This window comes from Sorex araneus, chromosome 2 (genome assembly GCF_027595985.1).
Source record: "Sorex araneus isolate mSorAra2 chromosome 2, mSorAra2.pri, whole genome shotgun sequence".
Classification (NCBI taxonomy): domain Eukaryota; kingdom Metazoa; phylum Chordata; class Mammalia; order Eulipotyphla; family Soricidae; genus Sorex; species Sorex araneus.
The window spans coordinates 136,417,199-136,430,405 of NC_073303.1; the positions used below are offsets into that span (position 1 = coordinate 136,417,199).

At 43.0% G+C, this 13,207-nt stretch overlaps 1 protein-coding gene across 2 annotated transcripts in view; it reads left to right on the forward strand.

Moving 5' to 3' along the window:
* Positions 1–124: 124 nt before the first annotated feature.
* Positions 125–13,207, forward strand: part of HSPBAP1 (HSPB1 associated protein 1) — a 52,702-nt gene continuing 39,619 nt past the window's right edge. For both annotated transcript variants that reach the window (XM_012932295.2, XM_055127454.1), the window contains exon 1: positions 125–260. In XM_012932295.2, the coding sequence (XP_012787749.2) occupies positions 218–260 (43 nt within the window). In that variant the 5' untranslated portion in view covers positions 125–217. The remainder of the gene's footprint in view (positions 261–13,207) is intronic.

The following is a 13,207-nucleotide window of genomic DNA, read 5'->3' on the forward strand; positions in this document are numbered from 1 at the left end:
GGGTCTCCCGAGCACACACGCTGACCTCTCCTCCACCCGCGAACCAAAATAGACCCGCCGTGGCCCCGCCCGGCGCGTCACGTGACCGCCACGTGACCGGCGCGTCCGGAAGTGCGTGTGGCAGCCGCGCCACCTCCCAGGGGTTCGGATCTTGAGCTGGGCTCTCTTGGCTCAAAGTTTGTAGCTCGGCTCTGCTCACCCCTGCCGTGCTGTAGCGATGGCAGACGCCGGCGGGGAGACTGCATCGGGGGAGGAGGAAGGTAGGTGGGCGCCAGGCCGAGGTCAGCGGCCCGCCGCAGAGCTGTGCCCGCGCGCTCCCGCGCCGCCCGGCCAGCCGCCTGGCCCTCGCCCGCGCTCTGTTGCGAGGAAAGAAAGGGATGTTTTCCAGCCCGTGCGTCTTTTCTCGGGGCTGGCGTTTTGTTGATGTCGCCGCGGGACTGCCTCCCGCCGCCGCCGTGGGCTTGCGGGCTTGCGTGTTCCGGTTCAGTTCATGGGAATTGGAGCCCAGCGATGATTGCTGTCACTCGAGAGCACGAGTTTTTGATTTCGCTTGGAGAACGGCAGAGAGTTCGGAGCGCCTGACCTAGTGATGGGAGCAACGCGGCCCTCTGGGTCAGGGCGCTCACAGGAGGAGGGATCCGAGTGGGGAAGACAAATCTTCACGGAGGGAATAACTTGGGGTGGTCCTTTATGATCATGACAGCGACAACCCAGGTGTTGGTGCTGTGTGTGTGTGTGGGGGGGTGCGTTACAGAAAACGATGCTACAGGAAGACATCGAGATTTGAGTTCCGTTTTCCTAGCGGGAGAGATGCTCCAATTTAAACAAAAAGCCCCACAAATGGAACTTCCCACTATCAGCACCTTCTTCTGCCTTTATGTCCTATGTGTCACTTGCCTATATGTCCCACTGAGATCATTCCTGAACTTCATTGATAACTTCAGTCCATTGGTTCTTTCATCTTCTGCCCATTTGTACCATGGTGTCTAGTGATCGGTGTGTGATCGGTGCTGTCGTTATACTCTCCCTCGGAAGGGCACTATTTTCTTGTCTCCCCTTTTACCCTTCGAACAAAATCAAATAATTCAGTTACCCTATTTACATCTTCACCTATGTGACTGAACTTTTCTGTGAAAAGTCCTGGACAAATTTATGATAGTATGTAAAATGAAAATAGTTGAAACTTCTTGATTCAACTATTTACTCAGCATCAGCCGGAGGCCCTTCTGATCTGCTGTCTTTTCTTTTTTAAAAAAAAAATTAATTTATTTGTTTTATTGAATCACCACGTGAAAAGTTAAACAAAGTTCTCAGGCTTATGTCTCAGTTATACAATGTTCAAACACCCGTCCCTTCACCAGTGCCCATATTCCACCACCAAAACCCCCAGTATGCCTCCCACCCCCCCCACCCCCACCTGGGTAACTGATAAATTTCACTCTTCTCTTTACCTTGATTACATTCCATATTTCAACACAAAACTCACTATTGTTGTTGGAGTTTCAACACAGACTCACTATTTTTGTTGGAATTTATCCCCCAAGAATACAGCCCTATTGACAAGGAAATATTTGATATTGAGTTTTCCGCTGATGAGAATGAAGAGATAAAAAGTCGCGCGGCTGTGGTAGTGGCCGCGCGGTTTACAATTTCTGTATTTTAGTAATTAAATCCAGGGAGATTAAAGTTGGAAATTGAATCAGTCTGGATACATGGTTGCAAGCACTCTTTGGAACCCCAAGTCTTATAGCTGCCTCTGGTTCCTGCTCGTTCGGCATTCCCGTGGCTGTGCAGAGGCATGGCCACCCGGGTCGAATCTAGGCCAGAGCACGAGCTCCGGCCCCGGCCCGAGCCTGCCCAGGTTTCCCGGTTTCAAGTTCAAAGCACACACATTTTTTTTTTTCCGTGCCACAAAGTTCATACCTGCTCAAAGGACCCATAAAATGTCGGACACCATGCCTTCTCCCCTGGGAGGGAGGAGAGACCAAGGGAGAAGGAGCAAAAGCTTAGTTCACAGTCCGCATACATGGTTGCAATGATCTGCTGTCTTTTCAATAAACCTTTTTTCCTTTCTCCAATAATAATTTCCCATACTCTTTCACTTCCTTTTGATGATTTTGTCAGTCTGCTTAGGCCAGTTCTGCATGTCATCACCTCTTTTTTCCTTCTCCATCATACCCTTGTCCAAACTGTACCTCTCACCTAGGCCACTACTATATTTTTAGATCATGTATGTTTCTGTGTTGTGCCCTTTCAGTCCCTATATTCAGTAGTTAAAAAGTGGCAATGCTTTCCTTAAAATGTAGCACTGTTGTCCCTTGTTCATAGCTGGAGGGGGCACCAGTAAGGGCTCCATTGTGAGACTTGTCATTACTGTTTTTGGCATATCGAATACGACATAGGCAGCTTGTCAGGCTCTGCCCTGCGTACGGGATACTCTTGGTAGCTTGCTGGGCTCTTCGAGAGAGATGGAGAAATCGAACCTGGATCAGCGCATGCAAGGGAAACCCTCTGTCTATTGTCATTCCACTTTCTTAAAATTTAGAATAAAAGGCTGGGGAACACCTCAGAGAGCGGGAGCATGTGAGACCTGGGTTAAATTCCAGTTACCACAAGGTCTCTGACTCAGCAAGCCAAGAGAAGCCCCATACAAAGCCTGCATGGCCAAAAACTAAACCAAGATCACTTGAAAATCCAAACTCATACCTATGGTCCACAAAAAGCCCTTTATCCTTGGCCTGTGATGATGTCTCCTAGGATATCTTGTCACTGATCTAATGATTAGGGCTTAGACCATTCCAAACCTTTGCACCAACCTATCTAATAATAATTGTAACTTTCATCCTCCATCCCATACTACAAGTTATAGAATACATCATTTTGTTTTCTTCATTTCATTTGTCACTGTCTGTAATTCCTTGCTTGTTTTTGTTTCTTCCATCATACATTAAGTACCTTGAAGATAGAAACTCCGTCTTATTTATTCACATGTGCCCAGGCATCAAATGCAATGCTTGGTATAGATTCACTGTTCATATTTCTGAGAATTATATCTTGGTTCTCAATCCTGTTCAGTTCTCCTGAGAATATTTGTTCCAAGCATCACACAATTTTGTTTTTTGTAGCTCTATGGTATGAATTTTAACCAGGAGATGTAATACCTCACATCTGTTTCTTTATTATTATTCTTAGTATTTATTTTGATTGAATCACTGTGACATACACAGTTACAAAGCTGTTAATGATTGGGTTTCAGTATTACAGTGTTCCAAAACCCATCCCTCCAGCAGTGTACATTTCCCACTAACAGTGTCCCCAGTTCCCCTAATCCAGCCCTCCTCACCCCCAGCCTGCCTCTATGGCACTTAATCTTCTCTCTCTCTCTCTCTCTCTCTCTCTCTCTCTCTCTCTCTCTCTCTCTCTCTCTCTCTCTCTCTCTCTCTCGCTCTTGCTCTTGCTCTTTCTCTCTCTCACATATTCGGCATTATGGTTTGCAATACAGGTTGTGAGAGATTATCATGTATATCAGTTTAATTTTAGCATACAGTTCTTACCCAGAGTGATTATTTCCAACTATCATTATTATAGTGGTCTCTTCTCTATCCCCCTCCTGGCCCTTGTTTCTAGTGTCCTCATACTATATATAAATATATAAATATAAATATATATACATATATTGCTTTTTGGGTCACACCCAGCAATGCTCAGGGATTTCTCCTGGCTTTGCACTCAGGAATTTCTCCTGCTGCTGGTGCTTGGGACTGTAAAGAATCTGCCATGGGCGGCTCTCCCCATTGATGCCTGGGTTCGGGGGATGGTCCCGGTCTGCTCACCCAGCCCAGCTGGGGCGGCCCAGGCCATGGGGCATATGGAAGAGGAAATGAGGGCCTTTGTTTCAGTCTCCCCACACACCTGTTCCAGTTTCTCTGAGCCCCCCATTCTAGTCTTGCACTGCCCCTCATTTCCATCTCCTGTCTCTCCTGCTCATCTCTCTGCGCTCCATCTCACAGCCTAGGCTCACTCTCTCCTCTCTGGATTCTGACTGACTCTGACCTCTAGATTCTGACTGTGACTGCTTCTCCTCCAATGACTCCCTGACTCCCCTATTCTGCCTCTCCCCTTACTCTTCTCTTCACCCCTTGCCCTCTGGGCCCACGCTACAGTCTGGTAGCAAAGTCAACATAAGAAAGCCCTTCCTGAGGGCCAACCTGGTTCAAAGGAAACACTACTTAGAGGTAGTTCAAAGCTTTTCCTGACTGCCCATCAGACTCCTGGGTGGAAACACTACCTAGGAGTATTCCTCTCCTCCAAGCATCTTAATCAACATCTTAATATTAGTTATTTTTGTATGGACATAGTAAGAGATGCAGCTCTCCTAGGAACATCTTGCCACAGACTCAGACTGCAGCACTCAGGCCAGATTAATCATTCCTAACCCCAGCAGGGTCTGAATCTAGTAATTACTTTTTGGATCATGACATGACAACATTTGTCCACAACCAAGCTCTTAACTTATACTTAAGCGTTAGACACTTTGGCCAGACCCATCTTGATGCCAGGGTAGCATATAGCTCACTGCTTGCCCTGGGGTCTATCCAATCCCTCATAGGGACCCTGCTTTTGGGGGTGATAGCAAGTAAGGGCAGCTGAGGTTTATTTAGGTTGAGAGAACAGATGTCCTGGAGGAAAATATCATGTAGAGTCAGATTACTTCCAGGTTACAAAAGCATAGCATTTACTACTGTCTTCCTATTCCATACAAAAGGACATGGCTCTGAATAAACTGTGCAAAGGACTCAAAGAGAAGAGGAAAACAATATTTACAAGTCAACAGATCACAAAGAAGTTACAAATAAACACTGAGGAATGGGAGCACTGTGATGGGAACAACCCAATAAACCTAAGCTACTTCTGGCACTGTTATCCTACAGGGGACCATATGGGATGCCGGGGATTGAACCTGGGTCTGTGGGCACTAGTAATTTCTCCATTGTGAGACTTGTTACTGTTTTTGGCATATTGAATGTGCCACAGGGAGTTTGCCAGGATCTGCTATCTGGGTGAGATACTCTCAGTAGCTTGCCGGGCTCTCTGACAGGGGTGGAGGAATCGAACCCCAGTCAGCCTCGTGCAAGGCAAACGCCCTACCTTCTGTGCTATGGCTCCAGCCCATATATATATATATATATAAACATGTATATATACACACATATATAATTTTTTAATGTGTCACAATATTCTGTCAGTCCCTCTCCTTCTGACTCATTTCACTCAGCATGATACTTCCCATGTTCATCCATCTATAAGCAAATTTCATGGCTTCATTGTTCCTAACAGCTGTATAGTATTCCATTGTGCAGATGTAACATAATTTCTTTGTCCAGTCTTCTGTTCTTGGGCACTCTGGTTGTTTCCAGATTCTGGCTACTGTGAATAGTGCTGCAATGAACATAAGAGTGCAGATGGTGTTTCTGCTGTGTGTATTTGGGCCCCTGGGGTATATTCCCAGAAATGGTATTGCTGGGTTGTATGGAATCTTAATGTCTAGTTTTATGAGGAATGCCTGTGTTGTTTTTTCAAATAGACTAGACTAGTTTGCATTCCCACTAGTAATGGATGAGAATCCTTTACTCTTCACATCCATGCCAGCACTAGTTTTGCTTGTTCTTTTGGATGTGTGCCAGGCTCTTCAGTGTAAGATGTTATCTTATTGCTCTTTTGATTCACATCTCCCTGATTAGCAATGTAAAGGTTCTAATGTGCCTTTTGGCTATTTGTATTTCTTTTTTTGATATGCCTTTTTTTCCATGTGCCTTTTTGCTGTTTGTATTTCTTTTTTTGATGAAGTTTCTGTTCATTTCTTTTTTTTTGGGGGGGGGGAGGGGTTGGATTCTTTTTTCTTGTTAAGTTCTACCAGTGCCTTGTAAATCTTGGACATTAACATCCCTTTTCAAATGAGTGTTGGGCAGATAATTTTTCCCATTCCATGGGCTTTCTTTTTGTCTTGGTCACTGTTTTTTTGAGGTCCAGAAGCTTCTTCTTTTATGTAGTCCCATTTGTTTATCTGTGTTTCCCTTGCTTGGTTAGTGGTGTTTATCTTTGAAGATACCTTTAACTTTGATGTCATGGAGGGTTTTGCCTTTGTTTTCTTCCATGTACCTTATGGATTCATGTATGATATTGAGGTCTTTAATTCATACTCATCTGACTTAGAAATGAAATTATTAGAAAGCAGTCTGAGTTATTTATTTATTTATTTATTTATTGCATGTAGCTGTCTAGTTTTCCCAGCACCATTTGTTGAGAGGCTTCCTTGCTTGATTTCATATTTCTTGCTCCCTTTTCAAAGATTAAATGATCATACATTTGAGGGTTTGTGTCAGGATATTGAGCTTCACTACATTGATCTGCAGGTCTATCTTTATTCCAGTACCATGTAGTTTTAATTACTATGGCTTTGTGTACAGCTTTTTGTCAGGCAGGATAATGCCTCCCATCTTCTTTTTCTTAAGGAATGCTTTAGCTATTAGTGAGGGTTAATTGTTCCATATGAATTCTAAGAGTGTTTGATCTATTTCTTTAAAAAATACCACAGAGACTACACTGAATCTGTATAATGTTTTGGGGAGTTTTGCCATTTTGATATTTATAATCCTCCCAATTCATGAGCAGGAAATGTGTGTCCATTTTCTTATGTCCTCTTTTATTTCCTGAAGTAGGTTTTGTAGTTTTCTTTGTATAGGTCCTTCACCTGTGTAATGAATCAGATTCTGAGGTACTTAATTTTCTGTGCATAATTGTGATGGGATTTTTTTTAAAAGTATCTCTTCTCTTTCATTATCTATATATAAGAAAATCATGGACTTTTGGGTATTAATTTTATAACCTATAGCATTACTATACAAACCTATTGTTTCTAGGAGCTTTTTTGTAAAGTCTTTAGGATTTTCTAAGTATAATATGTCACTGCAAAAAGTGGAAGCTTGACTTCTTCCTTTCTTATCCGGATGCTCATGATATCTTTTTTCTGCCTAATTGCTATGGCGAGTACTTCCAGTAGTATATTGAATAGGAGTGGTGGGAGTGGGCAACCCTGTCATATGCCTGATCTTAGAGAAAAGGCATTTAGCTTTTCCCTGTTGAGAACAATGCTTACTGTGAGCTTGTGGTAGATGGCTTTGACTATATTGAGGAAAGTTCCTTCAGCTCTCATTTTGTTAAGAATTTTTATCATGAATGGGTGCTGGATCACGTTAGCAATAAATGCTTTATCTGCATTTATTGATGTGGTCATAAGGTTTTTATTTTTATTTTATTGATACAGTGTTATGTTGATTGACTGGAGAATGTTAAACCAACCTTGCATACCTGGGATGAATCCTACTTCGTCATGGTGTATGGGTTTTTTTTTGTTTTTTTTTTTATGAATTGTTGGATTCTATATGCTACTATTTTGTTCAGGATCTTTACATCTGTGCTCATCAGGGATATCAGCCCTTTCTCTCTCTCTCTCTCTCTCTCTCTCTCTCTCTCTCTCTCTCTCTCTTCTCTCTCTCTCTCTTTCTCTCTCTCTTCTTCCCAGTTTGGATCTTTGTCTTTATTAACAGTAATCTCAGTATTAGGAGAGTGTTTTGAAAGTGTTAGATTTTTCTTATTTTTGTCTTGAATTCTAAATCTATCATAAACCCAAGTCAGAAATTACTTAACTAAAGTTGTATTGCTGGTAACTTCAGGGAGAGTAGGTTTAAAATTATCTTGTACTTGCATTAACTAAAGAAAAAATTAATTAAAGGAGCAATTTGCCCAGGTGGTGTTTCACTAACAAAGAATTTGCTGTAACTAAAACTGTAAGTAACATTCTACATTTAGGGGAAGAGGAGACTGTACCCCCTCAGTCACAATTCTTTTGTTTGCTTGGTTTTATTTTTTGGCTAAGCTGGTCATGCTCTAGGGTTATTACTGGCTCTGCGCATGGAAATATACTCGTAATGGTATTCGAGCATTGGAACAATATATACCTGAAACTTAATCATAAATATCTTTGTAATTTTGTAATTCATGATGACTCAACTAAAAAAAAAAAGAAGAAGAAGAATAAAAAGAATATACAACTGGCCGTGTTCAGGGAACTATGTGAGATACTGTGGATCAAACCCAGCGTGGCTGCCTGGCTGCAAGGCAGGTGCCCTACCCACTGCACTGTCACTCTGGCCCCATTATTTCTTTCTTTTTTTTTTTCTTTTGCTTTTTGGAATTTCACCTGGCGATGCACAGGGGTTACTCCTGGCTTTGCACTCAGGAATTACTCCTGGCGGTGCTCAGGGGACCATGCTAGGGATCGAACCCGGGTCGGCCACATGTAAGGCAAACAATCTACCCACTGTGCTATTGCTCCAGCCCCTATTTCTTTCTTTTTTTGTTTTCTTTTACTAGCTTCTACATCTAGTTAGTTAGGTTGCTGTTTTGTTTTGTTTTGTTTTGGTGTTTTGGCCACACCCTGCCATGCTGAGAACTTACTCCTGGCTCTGTGCCCAGGGATCAGTGATGGCAGGACCCAGGGAACCATTTGTGCCCAGGATCAAATCCAGGTCAGCTGCATGCAGGGCAAGTGCCCTTCCTGCTGTACTATCTCCCCAGCCTCTCTCCTTCATCTACTTGGAAATTGCTGCCTACTGCAGATAATAGACCCAAATACACTTATCTTTTATAGCCTGCCTGTCAAGGTTGCTTCAGAATTTTTATAGTTCTTCGTATATATTCCAGGCATGAAATGACTAGCTGCATTCCTGGGTGATTTAATTAATACCATGTTGATTGTATTGTTCTTTAAAGGAAATGATAATACTTAAATTTCTTAACTTAATGGCCCAGTTCATTGTTGATTAAACTATCAGAAACCAAATTAGTTTTATCTCAACCAGCAGATTGTTTTATTTCACCAGGAGGCCTGAAATTCCGCAAATGTGCTAATTTCCTCTTATGGTGTGCATCCTAACTGCTTCCTTCTGCACACATTTTGTTGTACTTTCCATTCATTTAGCAAGTGTTGGAGCATTAAACATATATGAATCTCTGGGCCAGGTGTGTTCTCACCAAATTTCAGATTTTAGAGTATCCTATTAAATAACCCTGGGAGTTTTAATCATCATTTTGTTATTTAAAAAAAAATTAATGTTAAGAGAAAAAATATTTATTTATTCTTTGAAGCTTTTTTGTCAAACCTTTACTCGTGTTCTTACCCCCCATGTACTTATTTGCGGAAGGGTGTCTAAACATCCAAATATGAGACTGTTGGGAATACTTATGGGGGAGTCATACCTGACAGTGCTCAGGAGTCACTCATGGTGATGCTCAGATGTTATGTGGAGCTGGGGAGCTAACTGGGAACAAGTCTTGCTCAAGGCAAGCTTGACATTGATTTTACTATAAGCAGCGTAAGTGAATCCTGCCTCTTTGTGCTTCTCTTTTTCTTAGCCCTTTAAAGTCGTAAAGCAAAATGTGTAGTGCTTGAAACTTTTATAATCTTAGAACTAAAAGGCACCTACCTGCTTCAGTGGATCAGACTAGCCATGACTAGTTCAGACTAATTCATTCAGCCGAAGTGACAGAGCACTTTAAGGGGAGGATGTGGTTGTTGTGAAAACCACAGCCTCAGAAGGCACAGAGTTACATTGGTTATGAACTAATAAACAATCTTGACTCTAGAAGTACATTTGCTTTTGTACGAAAGGAATGAGGAAGTAAACATTTGCTGATGTTAGTTCAATGGTACAAAGTTCGTTGAGTTAGAGTCTGGAATGATAGTATAGTAAGAATGACGTTTGCCTTGCATGCGTCCTGGCATTCCATATGGTCCCCCTAGCATCGCCAGGAGCCAGGAGTGATACCTGAGTGCAGTCAGAAGTAATCCCAGAACATTGCTGGGTGTGGCTCATAATCCTGAAAAACCCCAAAGTTACTTGAGCTCAGCTGGTTTTGCAATTTCCTGGACCTTAATGTTATCCTTCAGAATGGCTATTAATGGTGTGTGTATATGCTGCAATTTCCTGGGCTGATGGCTGTTAATGGTGTGTGTGTGTGTGTGTGTGTGTGTGTGTGTGTTTGCATGCTTGCTCCCTGATACAGCAAGAAAATTAATTGGAACTTGCTTATATGTGAGACAAAAGAGAAGTATGTGTTCAAGGGAGAACATGGGTTTGACAAGCAAGCCTATTTAAGCACCACAATCTACCAGGCTGTTGTCAATAGAGCTTCATGCATACAGCGTTCCAACTCCAGTCTCAAAACTAATTTCCTCATCCTCCACCACTGTCCCCCAACCTGTCTCAACAGACACATTTTAAAATTTACTATTATAGTTTGGGTTCCAGGCTTACAGTAATGTTGGCTCTGGTGGTTTAAGTATAAACAGATACCTCACCTCTATACTGCAGCCAAGCCCAAAGTCCCTGACCTTTGCCTCTATATTTCCTCCATACCAGCTCTTCTTGCCTTGCCCCTTCTATTTTTCTCCATTCCTAGCATTTCTGTTTCTGTAATCTAAAGAAATACCCACCTTTGGTATCTTCCATTCCATTGTCATGTAATTCCCTATATTGCATATTTTTTAAATTGAATCACCGTGAGTTACAGTTACAAAACTTTCATGATTGCGTTTCAGTCATACAATTATCGAACACCTATCCCTCCACCAGTGCACGTTTTCCATCACCAGTGTTACCAGTATCCCTCTTGCTACCACCCCCTCCATCCCTCCCACCTCTGTGGCAGGCACCTTCCTTTATACTCTGTCTCTACTTTGGGGAATCATGGTTTGCAATACAGATACGGAGAGGCCACCATGTTTGGTCCTTAGTCTACTCTCAGCACACATCTTCCATCCCAGGCAATCCCTCCAAGCATCATTGATTTAGCGATCCTTTCTCCATCCCAACTGCATTTTCCCCCATCACATGAGGTCAGCTTCCAAACCACAGAGCAATCCTGTTGGCCCTTGTCTCTACTTTCCTTGGGTGTTAGTCTCTTGCTATTTTATTGTATATTCCACAAATTCTATATCACAGATTAGTGAGAATATTTGATGTTTGTCTTTGTCCTCCTGACTTAACATGAGATCTTTCACTTCCAGTTGCAGCAAATTGCATAATTTCATGCTCCCTTCTGGCTGCATAAAATCATTGTGTATGTATGTAGCACACTTTATTATCCACTCATCTGCCACTGGACAGGTTGTTTCATGTTCTGGACATTGTACAAAGTGCCGCAATTAATGTGCATATATCTTCCCAAATGATGCTTTTCTGTGCGGGTATAAGAAGATGTATTATAGACACCTCTAGGAGGGAAGGGAGGGGCAAAAATACTGACTCAGTTTTTCAGAATGAACTTCCAGATTATATTTGTGGCCACTCCTCTGAGCACAGGAACCTAGGGAGACTGCCATTGCCCAGGTCCTGCTACTCAGGAAGAAGAGAATGGTTACTGAGAAAGGTAGGCAATGAGCAGTGTCTACGGCAGGAGTCATGTACCGTCCACCCTCACGTGTACACACCAAAGCATCCTCTCACTCCAACAGCATAAACAAATTCAATATTGTCTGCAGACTGATCCAAAGCACTCCGATGTATCTTTCCAGGTTCTGCTCTCTCTCCTGAGTTTTCAGTTCTGTGTCAGGCTCCAGCTTTAATTTTCTGGAAGTAGTAGCAAAAGTCCTCGACCTGGAATCAGGGTCTTGAAGTCACTGAAGTGTGGACTTCCAGGGTCCGAGCCTGTCTTTCTTCTTGTCGATAATGGAAACCAAAGACCATTCTGCCTGTGCAGTGTAGGCATCTTACAGGGTCACATGAGCACATTTATTTCACTTTATTTATTTATTTGTTTATTTAGCTACCTGCCTGGTGATGCTCAGTGGTTACCCCTGGCTCTGCGCTCAGGCCTTTAACACTAAGAGGTAAGAAGTAAGGCTGTTAGAGGAGTTAGAGATGGAGAGATATGAAGAGAATAATATCAAAGATTATTATGCCCAGAGATATGGGCTGAGGTATACTGACTTAAAGATTTGCCACAAGAGAAAGCTTAAGAACAATAGCTCATCATTTAGAAAGATAAAAGTTTGATTCAGAACACCATCTAAACAATACCAAATATTTACTTGTATAATGCTTTGTTACTTACCACATGCTTTTCAAGTACTTTAAAATAAATGTCCTCTGGGATCGAGAGATTAGTTAAAGTCCATTTTCTTCTTTTTTAAAAATTTGGCGGGGGCTGGAGCGATAGCACAGCAGTAGGGCATTCGCCTTTCACACGGCCGACCCGTGTTCGATTCCTCCACCCCTCTTGGAGAGCCCAGCAAGTTACCGAGAGTATCTCGCCCGCATGGCAGAGCCTGGCAAGCTACCCGTGGTGTATTGGATATGCCAGAAACAGTAACAATAAAGGAGGATAATTCCTCTCCTCGGCCAGCGTGGGGCTATGGCTTAGTTTACATAGCAAAGAGAAATGTTTGCTACTTTGATTACCTTCTATATTTCAACAAAAAACTCAGTATCATTGTTTGGAGTTAACCCCCACAGTCAGACCTGCTAAAAAGGAACCCTTTCACATTGCTGACAATAAAGATATAATAGGTCGCATGGCCGCGCGGTTTTGGTTTTTTTTCTTTTTTGTTTTGTATGAAGTCCAAGGAAAATTCTGCCAGTATTTGCATCCCTGCAAGCTGGTGGCGAATGGGCCAGGGGCTCCCATCCCGGTCAGGGGCCTCTCCGGGAGCTGCTCGTGTCCATAGTAGCTCAGTTGCCGCCGGGGTCGAGCTCGCAGGGCAGCAGAAAAGGCCGGGCCCGCGTGGTACTGTGCTTAAATATCGGTAAAGGGCGGGACCGGCAGACCCATTCTTTTCCCTTTTCTGGGAGAAACGCGGTGAGGCGTCCACCATATTATGAGGTCTATGAAGCAGGCAAGAACTTAGAGGCGCGGGAATGAGGGGGGGATTAAAATTAAAAAATATTATGTACTTGGAACAGCGGGACACTTGGGGAGTCTTGGGCCAATACCAGAGCATGCTCCGCCGAGATTCGACCCGGGTGGCCACACTCTTGTGCGGCCGCGTTGCTGCAGATCAACCAGAATCCGGAGGAACTACTTTTGGTTCCAGAAACTGCTTGCAGCCATGTCTCTAGAATGTGAACTAAGCTATAGCCCCATGCTG